Genomic DNA, 19,455 nt, shown 5'->3' on the forward strand with positions numbered 1-19,455 from the left:
TGCTTTTCCTGATAGAAGGCAGTATTATTTTTTTGGACATCCTCCAAACCGTGTTCACTCGAAAGCAAGCCCCACTGTCTTCAAGGAAGCTTATGCTGAAGTAAACTTGCAGCCGTTTGTGTGTGCTGAAGAAGGCTTGGATGGAGGCTTCATTCACTGCCCTGGGTTGCAAGGAAGAAAGGTTCCTTCCTTTGAAAAATCCCACGGGGTATGCAATTCCTCTGAGGAATGCAGTTTGAAATATAGGTTTGATTACTGAGAGTGTGGCGAGCTGAACTCCTTCAGAAATCTGCTCTGGAGTTTATTGCCGCATATTTATTTATTCCCATTTCACCCAGCCTGATTTTTTTTTTTTTTTAAAGGATTTGTTCCATTACAGCCTCCATCCCATTGTTTTAGCAAAGAGACCAGGGCAAAACCCAACTTAAAAAACAAACAAAACTCCTTTGTGATAAAGCTTCCAGACATTCACACTCACCCCAAGTGTCCTGGAAATGGCTCTTGTATAATAAAATATCCAGAGCTGATCCATTAAAAAGACTTTTTCCTGTTTGGTAATGAGTTTTTAAGTATATGCGTGCTTTAGATTAACTGAGAGAATCCCCCTTTACATTTCAAAAAATCCCTCTACGTGCATACTCTTAATATTAGTATGTCTCTGTCTTTGAAACCATCAGCATTCAAATATGCATTTGCTGTATTGTTTTTCTAAAGAGCTTTCCAGATGTACATTTACATTTAATTTTATGTTTTTGGCGAGTTGGGAGGCTCAGAGCTCCATCGTGGCACAGTGCAAGGAACATTATTGGTTTCTATCTTTCCTCTGGGGCAGGCGAGTAGGAATTTTGCTAGAGTTCCTTGTTGTGCGGATTAATTTTAAAATGGCCATGCAATGCCTAGCATGCTGACGGAGCCACATACAGGTGATATAGTGATAGATCCGTGGCCACAAGTAGATAATTTCCATTCCTGAATTTCTCCTGTGGACCTAAAGAAATAAGAACTGCATAAATTTGTATGTGTGTATAACTTAATTTCTCTCTGTTCATTTTATCTCTTTGACACACGCATCCATTCACAAGCAATATGTGACTATTCTTTTTTTTTTTTTGAGTTTTATTTATTTATTAACGTTCTTACGTCACATCGGTAAATGTTATCATATTACATTACAAGGCTTATTATAATACAATTTTCAGCACGTATACTGTCCCTGACTCTCTTACCACAATACGAAGTTTATATACCTAAAGGAAAAAAAACAAGGACAAAAAACTTTTCCAAAATCATATATGTAGCAACACTTTGGACTTCCTGTCTGTCCCGTTGTATATTCCTTTTTTACAAGTGAATGTACTCTTATTATTGTATATTTCTTTACATTTTATCTAATACATTCCTATATCAACACGTACCCCTGGTCTTATTTCTCAACTCAACTCTCTCTCCAACAATACAGTGGTACCTCGGGTTACAGACGCTTCAGGTTACAGACGGTTCAGGTTACAGACTCCGCTAACCCAGAAATAGTGCTTTAGGTTAAGAACTTTGCTTAAAGATGAGAACAGAAATTGTGCTCCAGCAGCGTGTCGCCAGCAGGAGACCCCATTAGCTAAAGTGGTGCTTCTGGTTAAGAACAGTTTCAGGTTAAGAACAGACCTCCGGAACGAATTAAGTACTTAACCCAAGGTACCACTGTATATGACTATTCAGCACCGGAACCAGTAACCACAGAAAGCAAACCAGGGGTCAGCAAACTTTTTCAGCAGGGGGCTGGTCCACTGTCCCCCGGACCTTGTGGGGGGCCGGACTATATGTTGCCATGATTATATGACCCACATTTTTGGCAAAAACCCTTCTTGGAACCTCAACGTTGCCCAGATGTGAATTTTTTTTGGGGGTGGGGTAGGTTTTCCTTCATGTCTTATATTGGATCTAGAAGGCAACTGGGCCTGATTCGGACCGCAGGCGTTAGTCTGCCGACCCAAGGTCTAAACTTATGCCAGAGAGCATATGCCATACATTTAAAGCACCTTGTTTTCCAACAAAGGATCCTGGGAACTGTAGTTTCTCCCCTAACTGAGCTACAATTCTCAGCACGCTTAAGAAGCCACAGTTCTCAGGAATCTTTGGGGAAAATAAGGTGCTTCAAATTCATTGTTTAACAGCTGCATCCTGTTTTCAGCTCAAGGCTGAGTGGTGTTTTTTTTTGTCAAGGTCACCCTATTATTTTTTGGCGGGAGGAAAGAATAAATTGGTAAATCTGTCCTTCCTCTCTGTCTTTTGCAAACAGATGTCTTCTAAAGGTTGTATCTCCTTGGCTTGGGGGGGGCCACAAAACTCCATACCCTCCAACACTTTTCCAATGAAAATAGTGATGCCCTAAGAAAAACGTAAGGAAAACCCCACCCGGGACGCAGGTGGCGCTGTGGGTTAAACCACAGAGCCTATGACTTGCCAATCAGAAGGTCGGCGGTTCGAATCCCCGCGATGGGGTGAGCTCCCGTTGCTCAGTCCCTGCTCCTGCCAACCTAGCAGTTCGAAAGCACAAAGTCCAAGTAGATAAATAGGCACCGCTCCGGCGGGAAGGTAAACGGCATTTCCGTGCGCTGCTCTGGTTCGCCAGAAGCGGCTTAGTCATGCTGGCCACATGACCCGGAAGCTGTCTGCGGACAAACGCTGGCTCCCTCGGCCTATAGAGTGAGATGAGCGCACAACCCCAGAGTCGGTCACGACTGGACCCCTTTACCTTTTTAAGAAAAAGTGGGACATTTCAGGATCAACTCAGAAACTGGGACAGCTTCTGTAAATCCAGGACTGTCCCTGGAGAGTAGGGACATCTGCACAAGCACAACTTCTCAACAATCACCTGGGACACAAATACAAAAAGCTGTTATTGCAACACTGGTGGTCTGACCATTAAGAGGCTAAACCTAAACTTAAACAAGGACTGAATTTAAACCAGAGAAGAGGAACAGCTAAGCTATACATTTTCTTCCCTGTACACGCAATCCAAGTGGAAAATTGCAGATAATTTCAACATGCTATTGGGAGCGATGCATACAGAGAAAAACCGGGGTGATGGGGGGGGGGTGTAACGGATCCTCCACTGTTTTTCTAAGAAAGGAAAACCGGTTTGCCTGACGGCTTGATGACAGTCGTGAACCAAAGACTCGCCCCGTGGCAGGAATGAGAAGTTGCTGAGCTCCAGGATTCTGACAGGCGCTTCCTAATTTTATTGCTTTTTCCTCCAGGCTCCATTAGTGCCGAGGTCCCTGCAGCATTTGCAGGGAACCCTAACCTGGTAATTTCCGTGGAAAAAAATTGGCCTGAGTCAAGCCCGACACCGAGAAGCTGTCAGCGAGATGGGCTTTCCCCCTCTGCTTTAAATGAGCATTGTGCATTGCTGTTATGTACTGAGTTGAATAGGATCGAAACTGCAGCAGTCTGATTGGTCCTAGAACAATAGGATCCAAATCGCAGCAGTCTGATTGGTCCTAGAACAATAGGATTCAGAATGCATCAGTCTGATTGGTCCTAGAACAATGCAGCAGTCTGATTGGTTGGCAGGAACCACCCAATCCAGCTCCAGATAGAAGTGAATCCACAACCTGATTGGCTTACAGTAGAATTCCAGAATTAGCCAATCATGTGCAGCCCATTGTGTAAATAATGTATATAAAGCAGATACTTCGAGGGGACTTCCATTCATTCCTCCTCACCACTATGAGCTGAATAAAGAGCATGAAATCACTTTGCGACTCTGAGTATATTTCAATTGCTCTCTGATCTGTGGCTTCCATGGCTAATGTCTGGTCCGTTGTGCCTGATGTCAGCACTTTGGACTGGGAGAGGGAGAGAGGAACACATCTGGAACATAATCGGGGGGGGGGGGGGTGTCATAGCATTATCCGGAAGGAGCCCCCGGCTGCAGCCAGTGTGCACAGGGTGGACATAGCAAATCTGATGAAATAAAAAAATGAATATATACAGTATATGAATTTAGAATTTAGAATTATTTTGAACTATGGTGCTGGAGGAGACTCTTGAGAGTCCCATGGACTGCAAGAAGATCACACCTCTCCATTCTGAAGGAAATCAGCCCTGAGTGCTCACTGGAAGAACAGATCCTGAAGCTGAGGCTCCGATACTTTGGCCACCTCATGAGAAGAGAAGACTCCCTGGAAAAGATCCTGATGCTAGGAAAGATGGAGGGCACAAGGAGAAGGGGACGACAGGGGACGAGATGGTGGGACAGTGTTCTCGAAGCTACCAGCATGAGTTTGACTAAACTGCAGGAGGCAGTGGAAGACAGGAGTGCCTGGCGTGCTCTGGTCCATGGGGTCATGAAGAGTCAGACACGACTAAACGACTAAACAACAACAACACACTGCACTCCGACATGAGTCCAACATGACTAAACGACTTTTCCAGGTAGTCTTCTCTTCTCATGAGGTGGCCAAAGTATCGGAGCCTCAGCTTCAGGATCTGTCCTTCCAGTGAGCACTCAGGGCTGATTTCCTTAGGAATGGATAAGTTTGATCTTCTTGCTCTCAAGAGCGACTCTCTCTTTTTTTTTTTTTAATAAATAATTTTTATTAATTTACAACAAAACAGAACAAAACAAAACATACATTATTTTCACATTTCACATTTCAATTTCCAAGTCTTTGATTTTGGACTTCCTTCAGCTTTTCCGTAAATCTTTCGTAGTCACTATTAATTTCCGCATTTCCTTTTTTACCATTGTCATTAGTTATATTTTTCCCTCTCCTTCCTTTTAACAATGTCTCTCATATATTCACAGTGCTCTTTTAAAACCTTCTAGCGTTATCTGACCATCACTTATACTCTCCAGATACTTAACAAATTTCCCCCAGTTTTCTGTAAACTTTTGGTCTCTTAAGTATCTAATCTTTCCAGTCATCTTATCCAGTTCAGCATAGTCTAACAACTTAGACCTCCAATCTTGTATTGTCGGTATTTCCTGTTGTTTCCATTTTTGTGCCAGTAGCACCCTTGCAGCCGTCACTGCGTATTGGAGAAATTTACTATCCTTTCTCTTAATTTCCTTTCCCAAAATACCTAACAGAAAGACCTCTGGCTTCTTTGTAAAAGTATATTTCAAAATCTTCTTCAACTCATTATATATCATTTCCCAGAGCGACTCTCAAGAGTCTCCTCCAGCATCATATTTCAAAAGCATCCATTCTTCGGCGATCAGCCTTCTTTATGGTCCAGCTCTCACTTCCATACATCACTACTGGGAAAACCATAACTTTAACTATACGGACCTTTGTTGGTAAGGTGATGCCTCGGCTTTTTAAGATGCTGTCTAGGTTTGTCATTGCTTTCCTCCCAAGAAGCAGGCGTCTTTTAATTTCGTGGCTGCTGTCACCATCTGCAGTGATCATGGAGCCCAAGAAAGTAAAATCTCTCACTGCCTCCATTTCTTCCCCTTCTATTTGCCAGGAGGTGATGGCACAGCACAAAACACTGTTGCTGCATGTAGCTTTTATTTTATTTGTTTTTTATCTTATATTTTGGAAATGTACATCCACTGTTTTTAATCTTTAATTTTTTGGGGGGGGGGCAAGAGAGTGGGAGCCTGAACTATAGCTTGTTTAGCGTACATCCGGCACCGCGTTCGACTGTGGAACAGCCCGCCACTGGAGGTGGTGGTGATGGTGTTGGATCCTCCTTCCTTGGAGGTTTCCAAAGCAGAGGTTGGACGGCCATCCTGCCACGGATGATCTTAGCCGAGACCCCCGCATTGCTAGGAGGTGGAGGGGGCTGGACTAGATGCCCCTAGGGGTCCCCTTCCAGCTCCACGACTCTATGATTTCCCAACCCCCCTCCTTTTCAGCCGCCCTCATCCAAAGCGCTGCGCTCGGGAGCCGGAAGCGCTTCATTGATTCCAACCCGCCGGCGTTCGAAGCAAAGGCTCGAGAAAACTACACCCCCCAGAATGCCTCGGGCGCCGGCCTCCTTTCCCCACCCCTCCCTTCTGCGCGTGTCTCCCGCGCCTGCGCGCGGCGCCCTTTTCTGCCCGCCATCTTGGCTCCCTTCAGCTGGCGCCGACGCCAAACAAACCCGCCGCCTCAGACGCCGAAGGTGTCCGCCGAGCTCGGGCGGCGCGGGAGGACCCATGGTTTCCCCGGGGGAGGAGCGGCAGGTGGGTCTCCCGGGGAGGAGGAGGAGGAGGGAATTGAGGGGGGGGGGAAGAGAGCGAGGAAGAAGAGGAGGAAGAGCAATACCCTCCTCTTCCTCCTCCTTTGAAAGGGGGGAAGGGCAGGCCTGTCGCAGGGAGTTCCTCAGTTCCCTCCTTCCCTGCTTGCCTCTCCTCACGTTTCTGAGTTTTCTTGGCGTAAACCCTGGAGATAAGCTATTTTTTGCTTACAACATTTCGTCTTTTTTGTTTTTTGGCGGGGTGGTGGGAGAAAAATAAATAATAATAATAATTCGCTTTTCCCTTCCCTCCAATCTCAGTGGGAGAATAGGCAGCTCCCTGTTATCTCAGGGAGATTTGATTTCCCTTCTTGTGTGTGAAATAAAGGATCGCCTCCCTCCTTCCATCCCATCCCCAGTTTGAATGGGAGCTGATTTGCCTCAGTTCCAGGACTGGTTGTGGCGGCTTCTCTGCAAGCCTCTCTTCGTCCCCCTCCTTCCCTCGTCTCTTTTGTGTGTATGTGCGAGAGAAATAATGGCCACCTACCTACCTACCTACCTACCTACCTTCCTTCCTTCCTTCCTTCCTTCCTTCCACCTCTTTGCATCTACATCTACCGTTGTTTCAGGGTGGATGGGCCCGCTTCCTACATCGAAGGAGTTCATTACCCTCAATTATATAGGACCGCTCCTTTTCCGCCTGGCTCTCTTCAAACCCCCCCCCCCCCCAATATTTGGGAAGAAGAGAAAATAGAGATACCAACACCATCACCCCTCTTTCCTTTCCATCTCTTCTGTTTACTACCCCCTTCCCCATTGATTGGCTGCTTTATTATTTTATTTCCTTTCCCCTCCCCCTTGAATCTTTTTTGGGTTGTGGGTGTGCTAGTGGGGCACAGAAGAGAATATATGTGGGTTATCTGTAATTTCCTCATTCCTGCCTCCCACCCTCTGCTTTCGGAGGAGGGTCAAAAAAAAGACGGAGAACTGTAATTTTCTGTATCTGCCCCCCATCTTTCTCCGTCTTCCAGCTGTTCAATTTGACTGATATTCGCCACCTCTCAAGACTCTCCCCCCCCCCATTGCCTTCTTTTCCATATCATGTAATATTTGTGTATATTGTTGTTTGGCGTCGCCTCTCATCGGATTCCACCGCTGATTGGTTGGTGCCTGCTTCTCAATTTATGTGCATTTGGGCTCTTGCTACCTTTGCTCTCCCTTCCTCCCAGCTTCCTTTTCCTCTTCCTTGATTTTGGATTATTTCTCCTCCTTTCCCATGTGTCTCCCTTCCCCATAAAAAAAAGCAGGGTGGCGGGGAGTAATTTGGAGCTGTGACTGTTCTCCCTGCCTTTCTCCTCTTCCGCCTCCCCATCTGATGATCTTTACATGCATTCCTTTTCCCCAGCCCTTTCCCTTCCCATATATATCTATATTCACACACACCTTTGTGTGGGGTGCAATAAGGAAATAACTGCCCCCCCTTGTTTAGCACTCCTTGGTAGGTGCTACTTTGCATGCCTGCCTCCCTCTTCCCCAATTCATCTCTCTGGTTTTTATCTTGTTCTTAAGAGCAGGAAAGAAAGAGCGTTTCTGTGTCCCATCTCCCTCCTCCTTGCCCGCCGTTTGATTGATTTGCTTAGCTGCTTTTTTTGTTCCTGCCTCTGATTCTCTTCCCTTTCCTCCAAGGGGTTCTTGCCAAGTGGACCCATTTCTTTCTTTCCCACCGGATATTCCTCTGTGGCACCCCCTCCTCCCTGCCCCCTTTTCCGGCCTGTCTTCTGTGGGGTCTGCTTTTGTTGGCCCCTTTCCTTCTCCCCTTAATCCTCATTGTCCACCATTGCAAATAGTAGTGGGTAGTTAGTCTGTTGTCGAATGAAATATGCCCCTTTTTCCCGCTTTGACAGATTCATTCTCAATGTGGCAGCCCATTTTGAACCCTTTTCCTCACCAAGCCTGCAGCCTTGAGTTTGCCTACTTGTGAGGAAGTTGTGTTGCTCTTGGTTGATTTGACTCTTAAGTAAAATAGGATCTGGTTCTGCACGAATCAGCAGCGTGCACGCACAAATTCAGTGATTCATTTTCCATCTTGGGTGTCAGTTTTTATGGCCATCAAGTTTTAACGCCCCAGCGGCCAGTTCCTACATAGCATGATGGACCCACCAGGCCAGGGATGGAAAACTTGTGGTCCTCCAGATGTTATTGGCCTGCAGCTTCCATCTTTCCTGACCCTTGACCTTCCAGGCAGGGCCTGATGGAAGTTGTAGTTCAGCAACATCAATCAGATGGCACATTTCCTGTTCTGCATGTACAGTTTGTGTGTTCCTCTTCCTCTTCTCATCAAAGTTTTTTTTGCTTTGTTTTCTGGTTCTGTCCAGAACAGAACATGTATAAATTTGGGGTAGGGAAGAGTGGCAAACTCTTCTGAGATCCTTCAATTAAAAGTATTAATTAGGCTGCAATCCTGACCACACTTACCAGAGAGTAAGTCCCATTGAACTCAGATGGGCTTAATGTTTGATATGCACAGAATTGCACTGTTTGTTAACTACCGTATTTTTTTGCACCATAACACTTACCTTTTTCCTCCTAAAAAGTAAGGGGAAATGTCTGTGCGTGTTGTGGAGGGAATGCCTACGGGTGGCATGCCTACGGATTTTCCTCCTCTAAAAACTACGTGCATGTTATGGTCGAGTGTGTGTTATAGAGTGAAAAATACAGTAATTGGTATTCAGAGAGGGTAAACTTGAATCGGTAAGGCTTGGAATTAAGGACACACAATTACCGTCCTTTTCCATGTATAAGACCAGGGGTTTTTTTGCCTAAAAATTATGTGAAAAACTGTGGTCGTCTTATACACGGGGCAATCTCCCCCCTATTTTCTTAAATTGGAGTCCCTAAATTGGATTCTTATACATGGGGGTGTCTTATACATAGAAATTTTTGACACTCGCTTTGGCTCTGGTTTATTACTTTAAAAAAAATGGGAAGAAGAAATGGCAAATACGAAAGCTGACCTTTTCTTCTCTGCACAAGTAGCATCTTGTTCATTAAGTCATCTCTTCCTTCCACGTGTCATAAAGAAGGTTTTGAAAACAGGCAAATGTATTCAAGTTTAATTGCTCAACTAGTTAAGATGTAGCTGATCTGTTTTAAAATCAAAATCCTTAGATCGGTTGACAAACCAGTTTGGCGTCACCTGCTTTCCTGGTGGTAACTGTTTTTGCGCTGCCAAATCCAGAACGTTTATCCGTGACCTGAGGGCCTTGCTGCCAGTGTGTGGGTGTGGATATGCTGTTTAGATAGCTACAGGGGGGCTATTAAGGCCGAACTAACCATTGATTCATTGCTTTGTGGAGGAGGGCCCCAGCCAGGTTTGCAGTGGCTTAATGAGGACTGTGATTGTACTATGTTAGTATCAAAAGGTAGGGTGTATGGGGTTTCAGGGGAGGGGGAGTATCTCTGGTGGGGGACATGTTGTGCTTCTCAGGGGTACCTTGTCCCCTTTGGTCCCCACCCTACACTCAGCCTCCACCTGTGGCTCTTAGAGTAATAATAATAATAATAATAATAATAATAATTTATTGTTTATACCCCACCCATCTGGCTGGGTTTCCCCAGCCACTCTGGGCAGCTTCCAACTGAATATTAAAAACAATACAGCTTCAGACATTAAAAACTTCCCTAAACAGGGCCTCCTTCAGTTGTCTTTTAAAAGTAAAATAGTTATTTATTGCCTTGACATCTGCTGGGAGGGCGCTCCACAGGGCAGGCGTCACTACCAAGAAGGCCCTCTGCCTGGTTCCCTGTAACCTCACTTCTTACAGTGAGGGAACTGCCAGAAGGCCCTCGGCGCTGGACCTCAGTGTACGGGCTGGATGATGGGGGTAGAGACGCTCCTTCAGGTATACAGGACCGAGGCCGTTTAGAAGCTGTTAGCATGTGACATCGGCCACACCATGGTAAATAGATTTGACTGACCAGCTAAACCAGGTGAGGGTAGCTGATGGGTGTCAAACCCTCGGTATGTTGGGGACTTCCCCTGCATGTGGAGACAGGCTCTGGCGGATCGAGCGGGCGAGGCCAGTAGTGGGTCCAGTTGTCAAGAAGGCATTTTCTGCATGTGCTGTAGAGCAGGGGTAGTCAACTTTTTTATATTTACCGCCCACTAATGCATCTTTCTTGATGGTAAAATTCCCTTTCTGCCCACCAGTGCTCGATGGAAGTAGGATTCAGCTTGTGTCATAGAATCCCCTACCGCCCACCTAGAATCCTGAATCGCCCATTAGTGGGCAGTAGGGACCAGGTTGACAACCCCTTCTGTAGAGGGAAGTGAGGGGCAGATGGGGCTTGTCTTCTTTGCTTACCCCAGCAAATTATTTGTCAAAATTACAAATACCTAAATACAGACGGTCATTTACCCTCGCTAGATTCAACGTGCTGCCATCTGCCTTTCTCCAGGGCAGATTCGAGGGTAAACCATACGCAGAACGAATCTGCCCCTGCGGCTTAATGGAGGTAGAAACTGCCTCTCCATGCCTTGTTACGCTATCGCTTCTACAGGGATATACGCTTGTTATTTATTGCCCCTGCTATGCAAAAATCTCCAAATGAATCCGAACTTCAATGTCTAAAATCCCTGGTAGAGGACAAGGATCCTGAGATCACGTTAAGGGTAGCCAAACTCTGTGCGATTGCCATAAAACTTAGGGAACAAGCTGCGCTATCATAATGATTAAGGCCTTAAATGATAATTTTAGGTTATATGTTAGTGACTAAGTTTTAATTTATATATTTTTAAACTGTTGCTATATCTGTAGTGTCCCTGTTATACCTAATTGCAAATTCAAATGTACCCCTATCGTGTTTTATGACTTCCTTGATATTGTATGTGGGCTGGAACTGGTCTGTGACCGAAATAATAAAATTCAATTCCCTTTCCGCCCACCAGTGCTCAATGGAAGGAGGATTCAGCTTGTGTCGTAGAACCCCCTACCGCCCACCTAGAATCCTGAAACGCTCACTAGTGGGCAGTAGGGACCAGGTTGACAACCCCTGCTGTAGAGGGAAGTGAGGGGCAGTTGGGGGCTTGTCAGCCCATCTTGGAGAAGGAAGGAAAGCTCTGATTCTAAACCTCTTCTGTCTTGCGGGATATCTTCGGGAGAAGAAAGGGCTAAGGAGTCAAAACCCTACACGGATCGGGAGTGGATTCCCTAGGATGGTTGGATGGTACTTGTACGCCTCCTCCTGGCAACCCCGGCTGCCAAGCTGGTGCCTAACGAATGGCTTGCCTTTCCTTTGGACCACATCAATGAGTCCGAGAGGGGTGCCCTGCCATCTGGGTAGTCCAGGACCTCCATAACACAGTGCCCAGGCTTGCGCCCCAATGCCCGATTTTCAGCTGTGTTTCTTTTGTATTGTATTTCGCCTCTATTGATGCATTCCATTTTTATATCTCGTGTGCTGCCTCTAGTCTGCTGTCTTAATAAAATTAATGAACAAATCCTTCCCTGGATGAGACACTTGGCACCGGCTTTCCTCAGAGTTTTGTAAGGCAACAGTCCTGATGTCGTCGTGTGTCTTGCAGACAGAGTCGTGTTAGGAGGGAGTGTGTCCAGAGGGGGAGACTAGGATGCCGCAGTATCTGGAAGCCAAAGTCCTAGGGGGAGCGGTTGAAAGAGCTGGGCATGGTTTTCATCTGGAGAACAAAAGTTTAAGGGGAGATCTGGTCAAGAGGTCTTACCTGGAGGACCAGAGGCCGGAGCAAACTTGTTGCTCCAGACCAGACCAAATGGGTGGAAGATTGCAGGGAATCTGATTTTGGCTAAGCATTAGGGGGAACCTGCTAATGGTATGAACTATTCAGCTGTGGAACAGTCATCTTCAGGAGGCGATGGGCTCTTTTTCACTCGCGGTTTTGAACCAGACAGAAGGTTGGTGACAATCTGCCAGGGATGCCGCAGTTGCAGACTTCTGCCGTGAGCCAGGGCTTTGGGCTAGATGGCCTTAGATGACCTTTCCAGCTCTTACCATTCAGCATCAGTCCTGTTCCTGGCATTTCCTTCCTGCTAGTTTTGTGAGGGTTTTTTTTCCTTTTTCTTTTGCCGTCTTGGGGGTCCAAGTAAGATGAGCGGACATGAGATGGGTCTCCTTGCTTCCCCAACACTTTGGGAGTCTGGTGTAAAACAGGTCTTTTAGGTTGACCCAACCTAAAGCACCATTGGAGCACCATTTCAAAAACAGCAGTAGTCTCATCACCTCCATTTTCTCTCTCTGTGTTATATACGCCTTTAATTTCCTCTTAAGAAATATTATAACTCCCTAGTTCTCTCCCCCCTCCCACCCCACTGAGTTTTGAGATAAAAGGCAGGCAAGGCCTGTTAAATCTCCTGCATCTCATTTGCACCAGTGTTTTATTTGCTCAACATTGTTGGCTGTAAATAATTGATTGTTTGGGGATTTGATTTCTTAATTGGTTTAGAATTGAGTCCTTTGGTGTTTCAGAGCAGCCCAGTTTTTCACTTCTGATAAACGAATGCACCGGCTGTTCCTGCTCCAATCTGACCCCTCTGACCTCCCGCCTCCGATTGAGCAGAAATAAGCATGATGATGGTACATGAACAAGAAGCAATGGTATATATATATTTTCTACATGAAGTGCCTGTGTGGGAATTAAAGGAAAGAAAATTAGGGACGCGTGACCCTGCACAACAAAGCAGGACTGCAACTGCCATCACCACCACCTCCTGATCTGGGGCTGATGGAAGTTTGAGGCCCACTGATTTGCCATTCCGGCTTTACAATCTAACCTAATATATAATATAACCAACCCAATGAAAAGCTCTAAAGTAAAGAGACAAACAATCCCGCCCTCCTGCTCTAGGTAAATCCAATATTTTTTGTTTAGTTTGTTTTAATTTGCTGCATTAATTTTTAATGCTTCATATTCATTTATTTTAAACAGTACGCTTCTTGTTTTTACTGCTCTGCTAGCTGCCTTGGGAAAATAAACATAGGTTGAAGGCACAGCATTTAAACTGCACAAACAGAGAAATCTCAGTACTGTACAGTCATACCTCGGGTTACAGCTGCTTCAGGTTGCATTTTTTTCGGGTTGCGGACCGCTGAAACCTGGAAGTATCGGAATGGGTTACTTCCGGGTTTTGGCGGTCGCGTATGCGCAGAAGCGCTAAATCGTGCTTTGCGCATGCACAGAAGTGCCAAATCGCAACCTGCATGTGCACAGCCATGGATCGCGAACGCTGCGGGTTGCAAACGTGCATCCCGCATGGATCACGTTCGCAACCTGAGCATCCACTGTACAAAGGACGGATCACAATTTCGGTTTGTGGGTGTAGCAGCCATTTGTGCCCTGAGCTTTTGACTTGATTTCCTCCTCTCATGTGCCTCAGTCCCCTTCCTGGCTTGTGACCTGGTGTAGCATAGAGGCTCATAGACTGAGCCATGAATGATGAAGTCCCAGTTCAGATCTTGCCTCTATCATGAATTCACATGGTGGCCTTAGTCAAGCCAATTTCGCTCTGTCTCTTTCTCTCTGCATCTCTGCCTTCTGTCTTCCTATCTGCAGTTTGGAGGATAATGAAAGTGACTTACTTTACGTCTGTGCCCATTCCTGGACAGAGAGAGAATCTGGCCACAGTTGTCTATATATTGGTAACTGAGCTAGGCGGACCAATGATCTGTCCCAGTATAAGGCCAACTTCCTGTGTTCTCTAACTCAGGTTTTTATGGAACATACCCCTTTTGAGGTGGTTCCACAGTCCCAGAGAGTCTACACAGACCAGATTTCTGCAGCCCACTTCCTTCTGGTCCCAACATGCCCTTGGAGAAAGCGAGGCAGAGAGACTCTTTACCTTTGTGCACCAGGGACTTTGTTAACCGCTGTTAAATTCTTCAAACTTTGGTCCCCCCTCCAAGTGGCACAGGTGCCTGGTATTGCTTTGGTGGGTTAGTGTTTGGAATCTGCAACGTCAGCCTGCTTTTCTCTTCCTTTGATTTGTGTCCATTTACAGGGAGGCTGAGCTCCGTGGGAGCAAACCGACCAGGGAACAATGCCTGTGGTGTGGCCGACCCTGCTGGATCTCAGCAGGGATGAATGCAAAAGGATCCTTCGCAAACTCGGTATGCCTACGGGGTTCTTTGCGGGGGGGGGGGGGGGCAGGTCGTCTTTTTTACACTTCTTTACAGTCTCCTGACACTGGCTACACATGTGTGAATGAGATCTGGGTCCCCAAGATGGACTGTAGGAATGAAGGGACCTTCTAGGGTTATGCTAGAGGACCCCCAAAAATGTGTTTCATCTTAATCGATGTCAGTACAGTGGTACCTCCAGTTACAGACACTTCAGGTTACAGACTCCACTAACCCAGAAATAGTGCCTCAAGTTAAGAACTTTGCTTCAGGATGAGAACAGAAATTGTGTGACGGCGGCAGCGGGAGGCCCCATTAGCTAAAGTGGTGCTTCAGGTTAAGAACAGTTTCAGGTTGAGAACAGACCTCCTGAACAAATTAAGTTCTTAACCCGAGGTACCACTGTAGTTAAGTCTCTGTCTCATCAGGGACTTTTCCCTGTGCTAGCTGACACTATGTTAATCAGCAAAGGTTTGAGGGTTGTTGTACGTTTCCGAGCCCAATTCAAAGTGTTGGGGCTGACCTTTAAAGCCCTAAACGGCCTCTGTCCAGTATACCTGAAGGAGCGTCTCCACCCCCATCGTTCTGCCCGGACACTGAAGTCCAGCGCCGAGGGCCTTCTGGCGGTTCCCTCCCTGCGAGAAGCCAAGTTACAGGGAACCAGGCAGAGGGCCTTCTCGGTAGTGGCACCCGCCCTGTGGAGTGCCCTCCCACCAGATGTCAAAGAGAAAAATAACTACCAAACTTTTAGAAGACATCTGAAGGCAGCCCTGTTTAGGGAAGCTTTTAATTTTTTAATAGGTTATCGTATTTTAGTGTTTTGTTGGAAGCTGCCCAGAGTGGCTGGGGAAACCCAGCCAGATGGGCGGGCTATAAATAAGGTAGTAGTAGTAGTAGTAGTAGTAGTAGTAGTAGTAGTAGTGCTGTCTCCTTTTTGGTTATTATGTTGTGTTAGTGACAGTACGTAAGCATGTGGTGAAAATTTTCCCACTGCTGTATTTTCCCATCATTAAAGGTTTCCTGTCATAAGTTGGACCAGCCACTTATCAGGGATGCTGGAGATCACCGGTAGTGAACCTATGGCCCTGCAGATGTTGGGGGACTCCTTCATCCCCGACCAGCATGACCAGTGGTTAGAGGCAACGGGAATCATAGGCTTGAGGGCCATAGGCTCCCCCCTGATGTTGCAGAGGCAGATATTTCTGAGGAGATTTCACCCCTCCCATATCCAAGAATCTCCTGAGGAGTCTGCTGATTATGCAGAGAGGAGGAGGCGTGTTCTGCTCTCTACTTATTCTGCTCCAGCACCACATCAAAGAGTCAGTTGGTCAGTGAGTGAGTCGGTCAGTGTGTGGGTCAGTCAGGGAGAGAGAGACTGAGTGTTAGAGATTGTGTATTTAGATAAGGTTGCTGCTAAGAGCAGCTGCAGGCACTCAGTGCGGTTCAGCATTCTTTATGCTTAGACCTATTTAGCTCTGTATATAGTTGTATAATAGTTGTAGTTATAGAATAAAGAGAATATTCTACAGAGCTGCTCTCCGAGTTGTTTATATACTCTGCTGTACGACGACTGTCTTGTTGGAGTGAATCCGGTGCTCACAACTCTGGGCTGTGAGTCCACAGCACTTTGACCTGTTCCTGTGCTGAAGGTGGTCTCTGGAAGTGCTACCCAGCTCACCTAGCCCAGTCGGGGCTGAAGTGGATGAGTCCAGTTAATCACACTGGCTCAAGGGCGATGCTGACAATTTCCGCAGGTGGTTAGACTAGAGGGCTTTTGAGGTCCCTTACAACTCTATGATTCTGTGATCTTTTTATTGACCTCTCTTCCCCCCTCCCATGTACTGTTCCCTTTTAATCTTTCTCCTTTCTTTTATAGAATTGGAGGCATATGCCGGTGTCATCAGTGCCTTGCGCGCTCAGGGGGATCTCACAAAGGAAAAGAAAGACATCCTTGGAGAACTCTCCAAAGTGCTTAGGTAGATGGAACATTCTGATTTGTGCCCATTCAACCCCACAAGGAGTGGCTTGCAATACAACAAAGTACTACAAACCTTAAATGCTTGAAACCCATTAATTCATGCAAGTTTAAAAGCTGCAACAAACAGCACCAAAAAACAAACACATATATCTAACAGCCAACGGACTGGCAGAATAGCTTAGTTTGCACTGGATTGCTGTTATTTTCAATAGAAGGTAGCAGAGAATTCCGCAGAACAAGCGCCATCACCAAAAAGGCCCTGCTATTCTTTTCTTTCCTATTTATTGATACAGTGCCTGACTTGCCGTATGCCGTATGAAAGCTTCTCGTTATTAAATTTAGAACCTCCCCTTTAAGTAATATATAGCGTGGTCAATTAAAATAACATCATAAAATAACACACCACAGGAAAAAAACAAAAACAGCAGGCAGTGCAGCGCAAAGCCAATTCAGGGCAAAATGCTTTTTAGAAGATGTTAAATGCAGCTGTCTGCTCCCAGTGGGTACCGTCTTTGTTGCTGACCTTGAGAAAATTAAACATGACCATCAGTTACAATATAAAGGAAGACAGTGTCCGTTAAGGATGGTGAATCCTTGGCAAACCATGGTGTCTATTTCCCAAATGCAGTCAGCAGTATCCAGTGGTTCTGTCAGTGCAAGGATTTATGCTTCTGCAGCGATAATTTCTCGCCCTCCTTTCCCCATGTGCACCCTGTGCCCTTTCCAGATCTGCTCCAGAGGGTTGGCAGAAACCCCAGAACAGATTTGGGGGTGCAAGCAGAAATCTTTACATTGACGGAATGCGGTATTTTGCACTACGTTGGATACTATCCACTGCCTGGCTGTTGATGCGTCCCAAAGGCAATGGCTGGTTGTTGATGACGATGGAAAATTGCAGAAGTCCATTTGAGGAGAAAGGGACCACATGGCACTCAAAAAGACTAGATGGGGAATAAAAACTTGGTCTCGATAAAGGTCCACAAAATGCATAGACTCCAATGCATTTTCAGAACTCCAGTTGAGCAATCTCAGGGAAGCTCTTTTGCTGAAGAAGCATGACTTCCAAGTTGGCCACAGAGACCCTTGGGCTATTGAATGTTCGGTTTGTTCCGCTCGTTATTTTTGTGCAGGGACAAGCTTGTTTGTCTGACGAAACAGAAGGGCATTGGGGGGACGATACATATCGCATTGAGGTCTGGACAGTTGAACCAGTCTCTGCTGGCAAGGCTAATTAAGCTCCATTATAGCATTGCTTTTGACAGCTATCCATTTCACTTTGATTTTTAAGGCCTTCAAAGCCTTCTGGCTTGTACCTCTGTGTCTAACACTTTGGTGTCTTTCAACAGCATTTCAACAGAAAGGCATCGAGCTGAAGTTCGAAGGGCTGTCAATGATGAGCGATTGACGACGATTGCTCACAAGTAAGGAGGGGGACGTATTCTAATCCCTTTAAGGTTTTTTTTAAATTAAGAAATGCAAACTATTAAGTGATATACAAATGTCTGAGATGAACAAATAGAATACCACCTTTGGTTTTCAGAAGTTAAACCTGCAGCCGTGCATGAACAGGTAATATCACAAAAATAACACTGCATATTTGGGATTTGGAAAGAATGAGTTGCTACGCCATTGCTTTATTTGTTTGTTTTTATAAGCCACGTTTTCATATAAAATATCACAAGGTGTAACAGTATTACAATTTTTAAAAAAGGCAGGCACACCTGTGAGAGCTGGTGGACGAGGAATCTTCGGTTCAAAAGGCCCATCTGAATAATACAGTTTTTAGAAGGTGTCTGAAAATGAGCAAGGATGGTTCCTGCTGAACCTCTAGTGGCAAGGAGTTTCGCAGACCCAGGGCTTGCTACACTAAAGGCTCGGCCCCTGGTAAAAGCCAACTGAACCTCGGGAGCAGGTTTTAGGAGGGGTGAGAACATAAGCTAAATTCATATAGGTATGTCCTTCCAGAATGAGGTTTGAGTGATAGGCGGTGACTTTTTTAGAGGAGAAATGATTGACCGGAAAAGCGAGGGACCTTCCACATGCAAAACAGGAGCCCTGCATCTGAGCTATGGACCCTTCCCATCCCATGAAATGACCATATTCTGGATAAGCCCATTGGTCTCTTTCACCCAGTAAATTATACTTTGACCTCTCACCAAGGTTTCAGTCAGAGGCCTTGCTAATGGAGATCATAGCTGTCAACATTTCCCTTTCCTTGCGAGGAATCTTATTCAGAATAAGGGAATTTCCCTTAAAAAGGGGGAAACGTTGGCAGCTATGATGGAGATCCATTTTGAGCAGAAGGTTCTAGGATCTGGGACTGTCAACAAAGCGTGTGCTCTACCCAGTAGCTAGATGTTTCCCATTTCTGGGTGAATTTACAGTCCACCCCACCTAGCGGTGGATTCGGGGAGGTTCACGACACCTGTCTGGAGAGAGATTTTGAAAGACCTATTTAGGAATGGGAGAATGACTTGGAATGGACAGTTTACAGACCAGCGTGTTTCTCCTTAGTATGTCCGGGCCCAACAGCTCTTCTGAGTGGTCTATTGAAGGCCGCCGCCTCGTCCCTCTGATGCCCCGGCTGGTTCCCCAAACCGCTTTCACCGTCACGGCAAACGCTGTTGCCAACGCGGCGCTCCAGCACAACGCAGCTCTCCCTTCCCCAGCAGAGACAGGAAGCAAAGAAGGTGAGGGTAGGTGGCCTTCCTCTCTTTCGGATATTGGGAATGGGAGAAGGATGCTCCTAATGCTTTGAAAGGGACACCGTGCCTAGGCCTTCAACCGGGGATGCGGAACCTCTCGTCCTCAAGCTGTTGCTGGGATACAGATCCCAGCAACCCTGATGATGGACCTAAGAGAAGCCTTCTGGATCAAACTAATGGCCCATCTCATTCAGCTTCCTGTTCTCACAAATGCCTGTGGGAAATCCACAAGTTTCCAGCAACTGGGCATTCAGAAGCTTTGCTGCCTCCAGCTGTGGAGGCAGGGCAGAGCGCTCATGGCCAGTAGCCATCAATAGCCCTCTCCTCCAGAAATTTGTCTTGCCAGAGTGGTGCATGCTCTAGTTATCTCCCGCTTGGACTACTGCAATGCACTCTACGTGGGGCTACCTTTGAAGGTGACTCGGAAACTGCAATTAATCCAGAATGCGGCAGCTA

The 19,455-nt window shown here is 46.1% G+C and overlaps 1 protein-coding gene across 15 annotated transcripts in view; it reads left to right on the forward strand.

Moving 5' to 3' along the window:
* The first annotated feature begins 6,023 nt into the window (after positions 1 to 6,023).
* Positions 6,024 to 19,455, forward strand: part of EMSY (EMSY transcriptional repressor, BRCA2 interacting) — a 46,846-nt gene continuing 33,414 nt past the window's right edge. For 7 of the 15 annotated variants that reach the window (XR_014510166.1, XR_014510167.1, XR_014510168.1 and 4 more), the window contains exons 1-5: positions 6,024 to 6,175; positions 14,199 to 14,307; positions 16,193 to 16,292; positions 17,641 to 17,715; positions 18,809 to 18,990. Coding sequence is in view for 10 of the 15 variants with exons in the window: in XM_083436088.1 (XP_083292214.1) it covers positions 14,238 to 14,307; positions 16,193 to 16,292; positions 17,641 to 17,715; positions 18,809 to 18,990 (427 nt within the window). In the remaining 5 variants the exon portion in view is untranslated. Of the gene's footprint in view, positions 6,176 to 12,669; positions 12,799 to 14,198; positions 14,308 to 16,192; positions 16,293 to 17,640; positions 17,716 to 18,808; positions 18,991 to 19,455 lie in introns of all 15 variants that reach the window. The other 8 variants (XR_014510169.1, XR_014510170.1, XM_083436091.1 and 5 more) reach the window with 3 other exon arrangements.

Source organism: Podarcis tiliguerta (assembly GCF_965153285.1).
Source record: "Podarcis tiliguerta genome assembly, chromosome: 4".
NCBI lineage: Eukaryota > Metazoa > Chordata > Lepidosauria > Squamata > Lacertidae > Podarcis > Podarcis tiliguerta.